At 42.2% G+C, this 16,850-nt stretch overlaps 1 protein-coding gene across 3 annotated transcripts in view; it reads left to right on the top strand.

The window, feature by feature from the left end:
• Window positions 1-16,850, top strand: part of SLC9A6 (solute carrier family 9 member A6) — a 52,896-nt gene that overhangs the window by 22,966 nt on the left and 13,080 nt on the right. For 2 of the 3 annotated variants that reach the window (XM_019667789.1, XM_019667787.1), the window contains 7 exons: window positions 879-984; window positions 1,282-1,370; window positions 4,119-4,232; window positions 8,457-8,568; window positions 9,734-9,887; window positions 13,945-14,034; window positions 15,210-15,240. In XM_019667789.1, the coding sequence (XP_019523334.1) occupies window positions 879-984; window positions 1,282-1,370; window positions 4,119-4,232; window positions 8,457-8,568; window positions 9,734-9,887; window positions 13,945-14,034; window positions 15,210-15,240 (696 nt within the window). The remainder of the gene's footprint in view (window positions 1-878; window positions 985-1,281; window positions 1,371-4,118; window positions 4,233-8,456; window positions 8,569-9,733; window positions 9,888-13,944; window positions 14,035-15,209; window positions 15,241-16,850) is intronic. The other variant, XM_019667788.1, reaches the window with a different exon arrangement.

Genomic DNA, 16,850 nt, shown 5'->3' with positions numbered 1-16,850 from the left:
AGGGCAGGGACAGCAGGGAAGATGAGTGGGACAGGATGATCTCTGAAGAACTTCCAGCTCTCAAACTTCTAGGATACTTGCATATAAAACAAATACTTTTTTCAAGAATCTGTAAGTTTGCTATACTTCACCTCTGTGCCAGAAGAGATTTGTCTTCTGGCGTTTTACCGGTGAACTGAGGCACAAAGGGGCAGTAAAAAGAATTCCGAAGGAGGAGCCAGGATAGTATCTCTTCCCCATTACTAGTCCCTTCAGTGTAGGAAAGTATATCTTATTAATATTTTTGTTGAAGGACACATTTGTTGAAGTGAATGTAGAATTCAGCCTGAGATTTTTCACAGCTTGACACGGGGCCTTCCACTGTCAACTAACAGATACTTTTTTGACTAGTATAAGTGAGTGACGTGCCTCGGTTTCTTCATTATGGGATGTGCCACATCACAGAGGTATTAGTGGATCAAATACAAGTGAAATTTCATTGGAATGAAATTGTAATAAATGTGACTTGCTGTCATTATGGAAGCTGTCTTGCTTTGGGCCACAAATTAATAGCCTGAGTTGGCGTGGTGTGTGCCTGATCTGTTGCTCCCGTCTCTACCTGTCTTTTCCTGCACGGTTCCCGGCAAGGCTTGTGATACCCATAAAACCATTGGATTGACTGAGCTGTAAGACTTGTTCCTAGAAGGGATGGCTGCTCACTCAGTAAAATGCTCATTTGAAGAGTTTCTTCACTCCGGTGCCTCTTAATTCTGTGACTTTTGCATTAGAGAGGCTGGAGAACCCTTCTTCTGCCTTCATGGTTGGCTTGCTTTGACTATTGTTTTTTCTAGTCACACTTCTGTATTATGAGACCTTGTTACCAACCTTGACAGTCTTACGTGACGAAGTTCACCAAGTTACGGGAGTTCCAGTTATTGGAGACTGGCTTGTTCTTCTTGATGTCCTGGAGTACCTTTCTCTTGGCTGAAGCATGGGGTTTCACAGGTAGGTTACTTTCACCTTTTGATGATAAACCCTTCCAGGGAGTGACTTGGCCTGCGATTTTTCTCTACAAGTGGACCAACTCCTCAAGTATTTGAACACACTTGTTAGGGTTAGGATTTATGCTGTCACTTTAGAATGTGAAAAAGATTTTCAACAGAAGTGGTTCCTCTCAACAAAGTAAGCCAAAACTGAACATGGCAACACTAAGCATATCATCCACTTCTGTAAAAGAAGAGCCTCAGTAGAAAATTTGGGAACTTTCCTTTTATGTGAACTTGGAACTCATTGTCTTTATAGGTGTGGTTGCAGTGTTGTTCTGTGGCATCACACAGGCGCATTACACATACAACAATTTGTCCACGGAGTCTCAGCATAGGACTAAACAGGTAAGAGAAACGTTCTAGTTTGTGAATAACCTTTTCCTCCCTGCAGCAAAACAGAAGCCTTTTTATACTGAAAAAATAGTCCTTGATCTGTTCAAAAAGATGTCTACTCATTTCATCTCCTCTTCTTTTGACTCTAGAGGTAAATGGGATTGGCAGGTTGAAGGGTGACAGCTTTTCAGGAAGAGAGGTAGGTCAGCAGAATAGCCAGGGGTTATTGTTATTGTGGCTCCAGTGATGAGTCAGTTAGCTTCCTTTCCTGTTTTCCTAATCTAATGGCTTTTAAGAGGAATGTTATAGAAGCCCACTTAGGTCTGACTAGAACTATTGCTGTGTGACATAGGCAGGATTAACTTCCGATCTGAGTAGATCTGCTGCTGGGTGATAACAGAGAAGATGAACTTCCTTCACTCTTCAAGCACTTCGAAGCTGCTGTGTTTCCAGGAATGTCAAAACATCAGTGGTTGGACCTTATATGGTACTGAATGACCAGCCGTGTCGGGTACCTGAAGGGAATTATAAAGGAAATAAGCATAGCATTTTCTAGTCTTATCAGGTTTATGGGACAAAGACATGACCAATGTGTAATGTTTGAAATAGAAAAAGATGCATACTTGATTATGCTTACATCTAGAAATAGAAGCTCTAAGTTTTGCCCCATATTCCAATATAGTGAGATTAGCATGGAAAGGACTCATGAGAAAGCAGGAGCAAAGGTACTTTTTCTTTTTTCTGTAGCCACAAATTTAGGGCATATCCTGTGTTTTTTCCCAATGCCTTAAAAGAGATTAGGCTCCCCTGCCTCAAGCATATACATTGGGATTACAAATCCCTTATACAAATTAATTCAGTACAGTAAGTATAGAGAAGAAAATCAGCTGGTGGAGGTAGCTTTGCATTTTTCTAGGCAGTGGGATGGGGAATAGAAAAAAAGGTAGGTATATTCAGCCTTATTGATGATATGACGTTTGTGTACATAAAAAACAGACCAATAGAATTTTGAGTTGTGTGTTTCAGATTATATGTCATACAAGAGGTCAGAGAAGCGGGGGAATGGTTTGAAGCTTGAGAGCTGGAAGGTTATTGTAGAGGAACTGGTGAGCCTAGAAAGCTGGGCAGAATTCAGAAAAGCCTAGGAGAAACAAAACCGGTACAGGCAGAAATCAAAAGGCAACTAACATTCTCGAACAGAAGGCAGTCAAGTGCGGAGCAAGGGTTGGCAAATGTCAGCCAGGCCTCTCTGTGAGGTCTACGAGCTAAGGATGGTTTTCACATTTGTAAGTGATTGGAAACAAAAGAAGAAGAATATTTTGTGAGATGTGAAAGTTATATGAAATTCCAATAATGGTGTCCATCAGTAATTTTATTGGCACACAGCCATGCCTGTTTTGTAATGTATGGACTGTGGCTGCTTTTGTGTTACACTTGCAGAATTGAGTGGTTGTGACAGGGACCATGTGGCCCGCAAAGCCTTAAATATTTATCGTCTGGCCCTTCACACGAAAGTTTGCCGACCCCTGGTGTAGATTAAAGTAGGGACTCAGGAGTCACTGTATTGTTCCAGATCCTGGTCCCACTCTTTGCTGGCTGTGTGACTGGGGGCAAGTTATATAACTTCTCTGTGCTTTAGTTTTGTCATCGTGAAAATGAGGATGATAATAGTACCTACCTCACAGAGTTGTTGTGAGATTAAAATGAGATAATGCATGTCAGGTCCTTAGCATAGTGTTGGGCAGATAATAAAAACTGGATAAAGTTTAGCTATTATCAGTAAACAAATTAGTAATTAAGTAATAATAATAGCATATTAAGTCATTGAAAGTAAATTAAATATATGCTTATTTTCATTTTTTATTCCCATTTTTCACTTATAAGGCAACCCTGATTTATAAAGATTAACTAACTTATCCAAAGCCACACAGCAAGCGAAGAAGGCATTTTGACTCCTGTGCCCATATTGTGACTTAATCATGACCCTGTTTTGTGAGACAGAGGGCTCGTGCTAAAGAGCAATGGTAGATAACTGATGGACAGGGGGATGCCGGGTTATGGGGGCCTTGAATTCATTCATTCATCAAGTCTCGTATCCCTGCCCTGTTACTAATACTTAACAAGGCAGTGATATGAACAGATGGGGGGTGGGCAGGCACTTGGACAGGGAACAGAGTACAAGACAATAAGGCACAAACACTCCCTAAATGAGGGCTAAGACCCATGGAAAAAGTGAAATCACACAGCAAGGTGGTGATACGAGAGTTGTCATGAAGGACTCTGTGCCAGGACTAAAGAATTTGAACTGGATCTTACAGCCCGTGAAGAGGGAAGTGTCTTGAAACTGCCATTTTTAGAGATACTCATTGGGTGGGGTGTAGAAGATGGGTGGCAGGCATATCAGTTAGGGTCATTTTGTAGCATTACATGTGGGAAGTGAAAGGTAGATGAAGGCGGTGGCAGGGACAACAAGGAACATTCCAAAAGAAAAAGTGACAGGTTTTAGAGGAGGATAAGAATGATGGATATGGGGATAGGAGAAGGGATGCTGACTGGGGAAAGTGAGAGGCAGCATTTCTGGCTTTTTTCTGTGGGACTGGAAATGCCATCTCTACATTTGCTCCCCTCTGAATCATATATTTTGGGGGATGTACATGAACTTTACATATTTGAAGTGTCTGTTTCATTATCTTAGTAATACTCATATTTTCAAATTATGTAACTTATTTGCTGGACTAACCTTTTAACATTTCGTTCCAGTTGTTTGAGCTTCTAAATTTCTTGGCAGAGAATTTCATCTTCTCCTACATGGGACTGACACTGTTCACCTTTCAGAACCATGTCTTTAACCCAACATTTATAGTAGGAGCATTTGTATCCTTTATTATGTGTGCAATTTTGAAAACTTTTTTGAAAATCGAGATTCGCATGTGTTTTCCTCTGAGTATAACAAGTAACGATTTTAACTGTTTTTTCCTACTCTTTTAATTTCTTCTATTTCCATTTTTGTTTATTGCACAAATACCAACAGATTGAAATGACAGGGAAAATGTCTGCTACCATTGTGCCAACCCCAAAAGATAAAACTGTTCGTCCTCTATTACTAAAGGGAAGAAACAGAGTAGCGGTGCAGTTTATATGCCACAGGGCAGTAGTTGAAAGACGATGAAAGGCTGAAGGAGGCTGCTTCTGTCTCTCTTCGCGCCCTCTCTCTCTCTCGCTCACTCAGTCTCTCTCTCTTGTTGAGTCTTTAAAATCCAGTTGAAAGGGCGAGGCTGAGTAAATGAAAGAGAGCAATCAGTAGTGCCAGCCTCATGAGAAGGCAAGAGGAGATGAAATCCAGAGTACACGGGGAGGGATTGGCCTTCAGCGAGAGGAGGCACCGCTCCACCATGGTTCCAGGAGAGGACAGGTTATGTAGAGATGAGGGTACATTTGCGAGGTGGTGTTCCTTTCTGATAACCTCTATTTTAATCTGTAAAGTAGGAGGTGAGATTGTCTGCTGAAAGTGACATAGGAGCAGGTGGCCTATCAGTTATCTTATGTAACAAATTGCCATAAAATTTAACAGCTTGAAAACAATAGTCATGTATTATCTCACACAGTTTCTGAGAGTCCGGAATCCAGCGGCAGCTTAGCTTGGCTGTTCAGGCTCAAGGATCTCTCGTGAGGTTGAAGTCACACTGTGGGCTGGGACTGCACTTTGCAGACTTGACGGGGGCTGGAGGATCCACTCAACGCTCACTCACACAGCTGTTAGCTAGAGGCTTCATTCAGCTCTGCCATGTGGGCCTCTCCATTGGGGCAGCTCATAACACAGCTTCTCCCAAAGGGAATGAGCTTAGAGAGCCCCAAGATGGAAGCCAAAATGCCTTTTATAACCTAATCTCGGAAGTGATGTACCATCATCCCTTCTGCCGTATTCCGTTGGTCACACAGATGGACCCGGTATGGTACGAGCAGAGACTAAGGCTGAGTACTCGCAGAACGGGATCACTGGGGACCGTCTTGGAGGCAGGTTTCCACAGGCTACAGGAGTTTTGAGGACAAGGTTTGGAAATAGTTGTAGAGAGTGGGAGAGTGAGTTGATCAAAGAGATGCAGAAGGATTGCTGAGCAGTATTAGGGACCCATTTGAGTCTGAGGAATAGCTATTAAAAGTAGAATCAGTCTGCCCTGTTGGATGACTTTGTCCTGGAGTACTTAGCTGTTAGCACGGAGCAAACCGTCTAGGTTTGGGGATTTGTCAAGTGGGTGCAAAGAAAGCACAGAAAGGGGCGAGGGAATGGTAGGTATTGGAGAGTATTATTGAGATGTGGTTAAGAAGGGAAGTGAAGCAGGGACAGGACTGAAGGAAAAGTAGTGGGATCTTTTGACTGGAGGTCCCAGTGAGGTGGAAGACTTTTCTGAGTGGGATGGAACACAAAACATGAAAAAGGAGACATTGTGGTTAGAAAGGAGGATGTTTGAATTTGTGCTTTTCAAAAGAAGCATTTTAGGGCCGGCTGAGTAGTGCATTGGTTAAGAGTTGGCTTGGGACACCAGCTCTGAGCAGCAGGGCCCTGGTTTGGATCCCACATGAGGGCCAGTGACACTGTATCCTCTGCAGCTAAGATGGTGAACAACAGCTCGACCTGGAGCTGGACTGCCGTGAGTCACCGGCAATGGCGTAGGCTGCAGTGGGGCTGCAGTGGGCTGCCGTGAGCTACGTGAGTGGCTGGCAGCCTGTGTGAGAGGCCGGCAGCTGGCGTGAGCTGCCATAAGCCACCGTGAGCGGCCGTCCAGAGGCCGTCCAGGTGACCTATCTGCCTCACCTGGGAAGAGCACAGTGATCACAATACCAAAATGGGCCAGTGAAGCAACGTCCTCCACAACTAGACTGAAGAACAAAAGGGCAGCAACTTGTCTGTTCCCCTTCCCCGATTCCCCAACGCTGTTCCCCTCCCCCAGTTCCCCAATAAAATCTTTTTTTAAAAAAAAGAAGCATTTTAAAAACCACCTAAGAATGCAGATTCTGCCAAAGAGATTAGCGGAAATATTTTTTAAATTAAAACTCTAAGTAGGATCTCTGTTAGAGAGTGAGTTATTACTAAAATGCCATTCTGCAGTCTTAGTCTTCTGGGAATGAACTTCAGGCAAAAAAGAGAAAGCCCTGTTAATAAAAGAACCTTAGCTGGAAGACTCCCATGAGATCAGTAACTTCATATCCTGCTAGTCTTTGATAAATTTTTGAGCAGTCAAGTGGCTTGACCCACTATCCTTAACTGGAAACAAGGCTAAATATTCTCCCTAGGTTTCTAAGTCTATTAGGAATTGAGGTTCCTTAATACAAAATCCTACCATGAAAATGGATCCTGACCAGGGAGAGTTGTTCTCTTCCTGACTGTATTAGCTAGGATATGGGTTTAGTTTAATGTGACAAAGACCCAAATTAACCAATGTTTAAACAAGATAGAAGTTCATCAAACAGCTTGCAGTGCTTACGTGCAGTTCCTTTTGCTTTACCCTTAGAGACTACCCATTTCCAAAGGTACAGCACTGTTTCTACCTTGTTTTGTTTTTTGTTTTTGTTTTTTTATTGGGGAGCATTGTGTTTTTCCAGGACCCATCAGCTCCAAGTCAAGTAGTTGTTTCAATCTAGTTGTGGAGGGCACAACTCAGTGGCCCATGTGGGTATCGAACCGGCAACCTTGGTGTTATGAGCACTGCACTCTAACCACCTGAGCTAACCGGCCGCCCCAACCTTGTTTTTGTGTTATTGTTTTTTTTAAGGGGGTGGGAGAAAGCAAAGCGGTGAAATCTCTGGGATTGAATAAAAGTAACTTGGAGAGACAGGTACTTCTTTTATATAGGTGGGTGCAGGATAGTTAACAGTTTGCTTTTTATAGCACATAGAGATGGTGAGAGATGATTTTTTTTTTTTAGCTGAGCCATCCTGCCACTCGTTGGCAGCTCAGCGGCTGCTTAGCTCGGGCCAGGTCTCGAACCGCTGTTGCTCAGAGCTCAAACTGTTGAGTGAGCTCTTAACCAACTGAGCCACTCAGCCGGCCCAAGAGGATTTTTTGATGTGTGTTTTTTTGTGTGTCCGGGATCGTGGTCTCGTGGAGCTGAAGAATGGAGACATGGACCAGAGAGGTAAAGTTGCAGAAAAAGACAGTTTATTAGAAGAAAAAATACATTTCGAAGAAGCAGAAGCAGGCCTGAGCAGTAGAGAATGGCTCAAGGGGCCATTATTAGAAGAAAAAGTACACTCCAAAGAGTTGGGAGCTGGCCGAGCAAAGGAAACTCAAAAGGCCCTTGTTCTGTTTTTAATCTTAGATTTTCCCTTATATTTATTTCAGAAAATGGGGTGGAGACTGTATTGTGACCCCTGAAATAAACATTGTAATTGTAAAGCAGGAGTCTCTATAGACAGCAAAGTGGAGGAAAAGACACTAACATTGGTTTCCAGTTAAAACTATTCTGAATTCCCAGTAAGCCTTCCCTTTGAAGCAGGGTGGAAGTTATAGACTCAGAGGAACACACTGGGACTAGCAGAAATTTCAGTGATATGAGGTGTTTGAGCTGCTTTTTTCTTTCTTTTTTTAAAATAATATTTTATTTTTTAATTACAGTTGACATACAATAGTACATTAGTTTCAGGTGTACATGAGCTGCTCTTTCCTGTGTTCTGAGGAAGCAAGAGCAAGCTTCCTGCTACCAACATGGACAATTAAAATGAATTAGCCTATTATATTAATAATCTTAAGATTACAGCAAAGAAACTTAACTTAGAAACATTTCCTTTCATCTCAGAATTTCCTCTATGTTAGATCTGCACTGTCCAACTTGGTAGCAGCTAACCACCTGTGATTACTTAAATTTAAATTAACTTGAATGAAATAAAATTAAACTTTCAGTTCCTCGGTCACACCAGTCACATTTCAGGCACTCAGCATGTTGGAAAGTACAGAAAGTTCCATTGGACTGCTCTGTGTCAGATAGTGGGATCAAAAGATTGTGTGTTAGAAACAGAGATAGTCTTTCACTATCTTGAATGTAGACTCTAAATAATATTTACAGTAAAAAGAAATTATCCTTAACCTATTAATAATTTTAGATTGCTATTTTCTTGGGAAGAGCTGCCAATATTTACCCCTTGTCTCTATTACTTAATTTGGGTAGAAGAAGTAAGATTGGATCAAATTTTCAACACATGATGATGTTTGCTGGTAAGTTATCACTTTCGCTGTTTGCTTACTCCAAGAAACCACTCACAATGCATATGGCAGCTTGCTTTTAAATGAGAATGACATGCTGGTAACATAAGACTCACTTAAACACTGAAATAGCAGCTGCCTTTAGAAACATTTTTTATAGTGACCCATTCCCTTCTATGGGAACTTTTTCATATTCTGGTTCCAAATTCCCAGTTCAGAAATATGTCACACGTAAGTGGAGAAGGTAAAGATTAATGCATTTTCATACAAAAACATATATGTGAATGTTTATGGCAGTTCTATTCACAGTTGCAAAAATCTGTGTTGGCAATGGGTGAATGAATCAGCAAAGTGTGGCACATCATGCCATGGAATACTACTTAGCACTAAAAAGAACCAACTGTGACCCACACAACAACATGGATGAACCTCAGGGGCATTGTGCTGAATGAAAGGAGCTAATCTCAAAAGGTCACATACTGTATGATTCCATTTATATGACATTCCCAAAAAGACAAAAGTGTAGCGAGGGACAACAGATCAGTGGTGCCAGGATTTTGGCAGTTTGACAAAGAGGTTGACTAAAAAGAAGTCACACAAAGGAATTTGCGGGGGGCGGGGTGGAGGATAATGAGACGGTTCAGTGTCTCGGTTGTAGCCGTGGTCACACACCTCTATGCATCTGTCAAAACTCATGGAACTGGACACCAGAAAGAGTGAATTTTACTGTATGTAAATTTAAAAACATTTCAAAATATTGTTAAAAGAGTGCACATCAGTATTATCTCGTAAGTCCCTGTTTATTTGTATATACTTACATGTGTTGATATACCGGGGGTGCCAAAAAAACACGTACAAGTGGACACTTTGGTCCGCGTTGCTCAAGCAGTAGTTCGCCCTAATCAGAAGTGTCTGGACGCTGATGGTAACCACTTTGAGCACCTCTTGTAATTGCAGAAGTCAAACATGACTTGTATTCATCTTTTGTTATCAATGTATATTATTACAATTTTAATAGTTTTTTCTTTTCTTAAAATGTGTATATTGTTTTGGCACTCTCTGTATATTATGTATTCACATGGTTCTAAGTTCTCAAAATGTCCTGTATTTCTCTGAGTTTACAAAGCTCTCATCGGTAATGAGTTACTGAAGAAACACCTCTTCCTTTCCCTTTTAGGCCTTCGTGGTGCAATGGCATTTGCCTTGGCCATTCGGGATACTGCCACTTATGCACGACAAATGATGTTCAGCACCACACTTCTGATTGTGTTTTTTACTGTGTGGGTATTTGGGGGTGGCACCACTGCCATGCTGTCATGCTTGCATATAAGGTAAGTTGTGAGTGGGGACCTCATTTTAATATTAAATTATAATTCAGGTTATTTTTCTGTAAGCATGAGAAAGTTTTAAGCTTTGACAAATCTATAATCTTTCACTTTTTTCCTTTTAATAAGTATATAATATGTAGTATAGAAAAAATGAAAAACATGCAAAGGAAAAATAAAAAATGTTAACATTTTGAGGGATGTCTTTCCAGACCTCTTGCTGTATATTGTATATATATTTTTAACAAAATGGGGCAACACTGCAGGTACTCTTGTAAACTGATTTTTAAATATAATATAGCATGGACATTTATGTTCATCATTATTTTAATGACTGGATGGATCATAATTTATTTAACCGAATCCCTACCGTTGGACTTTTGTATTGTTTCGAGGATTTTGCCATTAATTACCATTAGCGTTTGAGGATTTTACTATTACTGTTACATTAACAACATGAACATTTGTAAATGCATACCCCATGTACATTTGTTTGATTATTTCTTTACGATGCATTCCTAAAAATGGAATTGCTTGGTCAAAGGATATGCATATATTTAAGGCTTTTGATCCATAGCACCAAATTGGATCGAAATTTTTTCTTTTATCTGAAGCCTATGAGACAGTCCCGTTTATCCCGTCCCTAATCAATGCTAGATATTATCATTCTTTCTCATCTTTGTGATCAACATGGTTTCTAACCTGCCAATCCAAGGTCGAGAATGTAATGTCTCCATCTTAAATGCACACTAGTTAATGTATTCAATTGGAAAGCTCCCTTGTATCTCAAGAGTTCTGCAGTGTTTCCATGGATACAGCAGCCTATGTTGCTAAGGCCTTTGTAGATTTTAGTTCTGTGTTTGGCTGAAATTTCATAGACCTTAAGAGCTACTGAGCTTCCAGAATGTGTAGGGTTCATTAGAGAAAACAAGTATTTCACATTTTATAGAATCTGTTCTCCATTTTTTCATTCTATAATGCCTTTCTTTTAACATTATAACAACCAGCCAGCCCTAAATCACACTTTGAATGTTGTTGTTATTCTCTTTTTCCTATTCAAATCCCTTTCTCACTGTTTCTGTGCTGTTATTGTATATAATCGAAAATACATAAAACGATGTTTTCTTATAACCCTGATTATTATTTCAGGGAGGACCTAGCATTTGTTGAGCACCTACTATGTGCTGGGCATTGTGCTAAGTGCATTTTACACATTCATCTAACCACAATAACTCCATTTTACAAATGAGGAAATAGAGGCTTAAAAAGTCGCTAAGTAGCGCAAGATTGTATAGACAATTAAATGGTGGACAGGAGCCTCCTCAAGAAGTGAGGGTAGTAAATTTGGAAGGATTAAACTCCTTCCTTTTCTCAAGAGCTTGTAAATGAAGACTCTTCCTTATTCTACTAAGAAAAACAAAATTACATGTAAGATGATTTAGGGAAAATAATACTCTTAAATGGAGTCTCGCTGTTTAAGTAGAATCAGTTCTCTGCCCAAACTGCCCCACACACAAACCAAGCAAAATATCCATTCCTACTCCTGCCTAAGAACCCCACAAAACCCCTCTACTCACATAAAACCCCCCTCACTAGCTTTGCAAGTTCTTTGGCCCCATCTTGCCTGTCCTGTAAGCATAGTTCGGCACTTAATTGTATACATTACCTTATAGTCTTAGGCTAATTCTTGTTGCTATTTTGGGGGGTTATTTTGACCCTTTTGCAATGAAAGACTGAAATATAAGTTTTTCTTCCCTCCCGTGAAATTTTTCTAGTACAGTTTTGAGGATGCTGATAAGTCCTTAAAGTTTAAGATTAATGCAGACTTAGACTTGACTTGGAGTTCTTACTCCTTCCTTTTCTAATTCTCTGATCTTAAGCAAGCTCTTTACCCTTTTTAAGCCTCAGTTTCCTCATTTGTAATGTGTGTGTGGTAGCACCCACCTCTTAGGGTTGTTGTAAGGATTCGGTGAGCTAATGTCTGTGAAGCTCTTAGCACGGCGTTGCAAATGTGCCTTTTAGTCATCCATTCGATAAATACTGATTGAGCACCAACCATGTGCCAGGCGCTGCTTTAAGCTCTAACTTAGTGGTTCTCAACTGGGGGTGATTTTGCCCCTCCCCCATGAGACATTTGGCAATGTCTGGAGACATTTTTGATTGTCACAGTCAAGTTGGCATCTAGGTGGTAGAGGCCAAGGGTGCTGCTAAACACCCTGCAATGCACAGAGCGGCCCCTGCGCAGCAGACAATGATCTGAGCCAAAATGGCAGTCATGCAAAGGCGAAGACCCTGCTCTAGAGAGGCATGGTTGTCGTAATAAGATAAGAAAGGTCCCTGGTCTCAAAAGTCTATACTTTAGTGGGAGAAGACAGACAATAAACTAGTAAATGAAAATGGCAATTTTAGATGATATTAAATGCTGTGATGACAAGGAAGGTACTGTGATAGTAAGTGGGGACCGAGTGTGTTTTCTAGGCAGAGGTCAGGAAAGGCCTCTCTCAGGTTCCATTGAAGCTCAGTCTACCTGAAGGACAAGGTATTCCCAGTTAAACAGTGAGCAGGAAGAAGAATAGTCCAGGCAGAGGGCAAAGCAAGTGCAAAGGCCCTGAGGCCAGAACAGACTCGGCCTGTTTAATGAACAGGAAAAAAAGCCCACGTACCTAGAATATAGTGATCAAAGGGTAGGTAGGAAATGAGGTGGGCAAAATTATCCCGGGGCGGGGGTTGGCAAACACGTCCTCGAAAGGGCAGAGAGCAAATATTTTCGGCTTTGCAGGCCATATGGTCTCTGTCTCAACTACTCAACTCTAGCACGAAAGCGCCACAGACAGTACATAAATCAGGTGGCAAGGCTGTGTTCCAACAAGACTTTATTTACAAAAACAGGAGGTGAGCCAGATGTGGCCCGTGGGCTGTAGTTTGTGGACCCCTGCTTTCAGGTCTTGTAGGACATAGTGAGGAGTTTGGATTCAAAATCCAATTGGAAATCTTGTAGGATTTTACAGAAAGGGAGTGATGTGATCTATTTTGCAGGGTAAAAGCATCACTCCAGCTGTTGTGTGGACAACGGATCCTCAGTGAGTTAGAGCCAGCCAGCCAGCTAGCTATCCCTGTGTCCTTTCATAGTTTGTGACAGTCACATTTGGCTCCCTGTCATTTACCACACATGCTTTGCACTTCTCTGTCTCCGAGCCTTTGCTCCTACTGTCGTGCCTGAATTCTCTTTCTCTCCCAAGAAATGGCACAGCTCAAGTGCATCCCCCTTTCTGCCCTCTTCCGTTTGCTTAACACTGGGTATCAGACTTGTAATAATATCGTTAGAAGAGTGACCACTTGTGTCAACGATGTATCGGATACTCTTAAAATCTTTAGATGCATTTTCTCATTTAATCCTTGCAGCAACACTGTGTGGTGGCTATTATCCCCCTTTCCCAGGTGATAAAATCATGGTTCATCGGGCTGCATAACTTGACTTCAAATTCACACAGCTGGACAGGAGCAGTGGTCAGATTGTAACCCAGCTCTGCCTGATGGCAAAGCCCGTGGGGATTGATTATGCTCTAGTTGTGTCTGCCTCCCCCGTTAGTCTGAGCGCTCCTCGAGGGCAGAGGCTGTGTCCAATTCATGTCTGTGCCCTGTGCCTAGCACAGTGCCTGGCAGATAATAAGTGCTCTCTAAGTGTTTATTACACTGAATTGGCTTCAATAATATTGCAAGCATTACAAATGTGCTCTCTCCAAGACCACTAGGTGTCACTTTCGATGCACAAATGTGGTTAGAGTGTAATGTGGCTAAGAAGATATTGAACAGCTTCTGGCCATTTTAACAAAGAAGAAACGGGCCTTTCTTAGAATTACGAATCTGGTTGTAGCCATCTGTTTCCAAGTACTTGACCATGATTCACTTGCCTTCCAGATGAGGTCTTGCATCATTTTCCTCCCTTCGGTGTTATTTGTATTCTGGGATGCTACTGCTACAGCTTCTCACACTGCTGTTTCTTCTGTGTTGTCTGTAGTAGTGACCTTAATCGATAAACATTTGAGCACCTATTGTGTGTCAGGTACTGTGCTAGACTCTGGGGATACAGACATGAATTGAGACATGGCCTTTACCCTCAAGGAGCTCACAGTCTGTTTGGGGAGACTGACAGGTAAATAACTATACTGTGTTAAGTATTATAATAGAGGAATCTAGAAAGTGCGGTAAAAGCACAAAGGAAAAAAATGATTCTACTCGAAAGGGTCATAGAGTGGGTCATTTGGAACTCGAAAAGGCGTAGAAAAAAATGAGGGACAGTGCATTTTAGATGCAGGGAACAAACAGCATGAGCGAAGGCCTGGAGGCCTGGGAGAGGAGGAGGCAGGTATGGCTAACAGAGGGTATGTAAAATAGAAATGAGGCCAGAATAGCCAGGTGCTAATGCGTAGAGTCTTGAATGCCACACAAAGGACTTTACACTTGACCCTCCGGGTTAGAAACCGCTCTCAGAGTCTTTTGTCAAGCGAATGACCCAGTGAGCTGTGTGCTTTAGACAGCTAAATGTACGGGAGAGCTTGGCAGCTGGGAAACCTTCCATCCAGTTGCTGCAGACCCCGTGAGTCAGAATGAGGCCTGCGCCTGAACGGTTGGAATGGAAAGGAGACAGGATCGGAGAGAGTTTAGAGAAAGAACGAACAGAGTGGGTGAGTGCTCGTGTTGAGGAGACAGACAGGAGTCAGAGAGCTTCTTCGTAATGAAGCTGTTCCCTGGGCTATGGGAAGCAGGAATTCTAAGCAGATGAAAAAGAATTACGAAGAAGCAAGGCTAATGTCTATCCATTAGCCTGTGGGGGGGAAAAACAAAACAAAACAAAACTGTAATTGGACCCTCTCTTCAGTCATCACAACAGAATGTTACCATGAGAGCTGAGAGAGCTGAAAACATGCACCTCCCTCCTGGAACTGCATTGTGCCAGCCTTGTTTTTGGAACCACCCGGAGTTCTTATTCAGTAGCTGGGGCAATGCTGCCTTCCCGGAGCCTCTTAGAGTGGACTGATATTCAGAGAAGCAAATGGCGTGCTCCTGAAGCTGGGAAGTGGGGTTGCAGGAAGAGAATCATTAGTAGACCCTGCTTGCCTGAGGATCCAAGCTGTTGCTAAGGAAAGTGGCAGGAGCCAAAATTTTATGTCAGCAAGCAGAGAGAAGCAAGAAAACATTAACCATTCCATAGCTTCTGCAATGAAAATGTAGTTGCCTGACAATATACATATGTAAATAGACATTGTTTTTTGTTTTTTGGGTTTTTTTGCATCAAAATCTCATTTGCCTTTTGTGTTTCTCCTTTAGGGTTGGCGTTGATTCAGACCAAGAACACTTGGTAAATATGCATTTGTGTTGTCCCTGGCATTTCTGTTGAATGTGCAGTTGTTTGGAAAGAAAACAGTCTGCTGTAGACTTCATGCCACTATTATTTAGATCCTGTCCTATTTTCATCAGCTTTTCACTAACGTCCTTCCTGGCTTTTCTCACTGCGCGATAGAGACAAAACCGAATTTTAGACAGCGTGTCGTTATCAGGGGTGACAGCTCTCGTATCTGCGGGCCAACCTGGCCTTTGGCTACAGTGGAGAGCAGTCCCAGAAGCGCTGCTGGGTTTTCAAAGTGACTTCTCTGGCACAGGGAGCCTTTTTCCACTTTGGTTTGCGCATGAAGGCTGGTCTCTGATGTAAGCCCCACTCCAGCTGCTCTTCCTGTGTAGCTTTCAAATTGGATGACCAGCAGCTGCCCTTGAGAGCTGCCTGGAAGCTTTGGACTCCTCAGCTGGCCTCCTGTGCCTGTTCAGGAGAGCGTGCTGTCTTACCCCATGCTCAGCCTGGCCCACATGTCCCTGCCTGCTTCTGTGTGTCACTTTCTCAGTTGTTCCTCTGCTCCTGGACCTGGGAGACCCAGTACAGTGTAACTCGGTGTCTTCTGTGGACTGACCGTTCTTTTCTGGTTTTTTCCTATCTACCTTTTAATGATTTCTGAGCACCCCTAGATTTTAGATGGGAAATCAGGTTTTTGAAGATGGAAAGCATCTCTTTCAAAACACAATCCTCTTTCTTCTCTGAAAGAAAGCCTGGTCTATTTGTCTTCAGGGCGTGGTTCAAGAAAACCTTCATCAGGCTCATTTCCTGAATACTAATTTTGTTAGCTGTTGAGTGATAAGTGTGTGTGTGATGTGATATAGTATTTACCTCTTTTGTGGTCAGACCTTAAAGTATAATTCCGTGGGCTTGAAATACCTGAACAAACCAGGCCGGATAAATTCCCATGATACTGAGCTGCTGGGGGTGGTTTCCAAGGGGGTAATAGCTCCTCAGGGCCCACCCAGTATTCAAACAAAAATCAAGTTATCATACAGCCCACCAGACACATGCTGGATCACTGTCTCATAAGTCTCCACCTGTTATATATGTCACCTCTATATCCTCACAGAGGACAAATGAAAATGGAGTGACAGGGAGAGAGCCAGGTTGGTGAGTACCACCTGTGACATATAGAAAAACATAACATTTTTCCCTCGCCTTGAAAACCCTGTGGGTGTCTCGGTTTGTTATAGTGTTAACTCAATATTTTGGGTGTCCACTGGGAAGCATAGAGGAACAGTAAAGTAAATATGGAGTGTGTGGAGGTTGGGTGTACAGGTGTTTATGTGGTGAGGGCATCATGAGATTTATAGATTAATTGCTCTTCGAAAAGCGAGACCCATGAACCTGGGCCTGCTGACGTAAAAGAAAACACAGGTATTTCTCGGCTCTTGTAAGGCCATGCAGTATTCTCAAACTTTTTTTTTAAAGATTTTTATTGGGGAATTGAGGGATGGGAACAGCACTGGGGAATTGGGGGAAAGGGAACACACAAGTTGCTGTCCTTTTGTTCTTCAGTCTAGTTGTGGAGGACGTTGCTTCACTGGCCCAAGTTGGCACCATCATTGCGCTCTTCCCGG

Source organism: Hipposideros armiger, unplaced genomic scaffold, assembly GCF_001890085.2.
Source record: "Hipposideros armiger isolate ML-2016 unplaced genomic scaffold, ASM189008v1 scaffold_505, whole genome shotgun sequence".
Classification (NCBI taxonomy): domain Eukaryota; kingdom Metazoa; phylum Chordata; class Mammalia; order Chiroptera; family Hipposideridae; genus Hipposideros; species Hipposideros armiger.
Note: the sequence above shows the minus strand (reverse complement) of the source record. Positions and strands in the feature narration are given on the sequence as shown.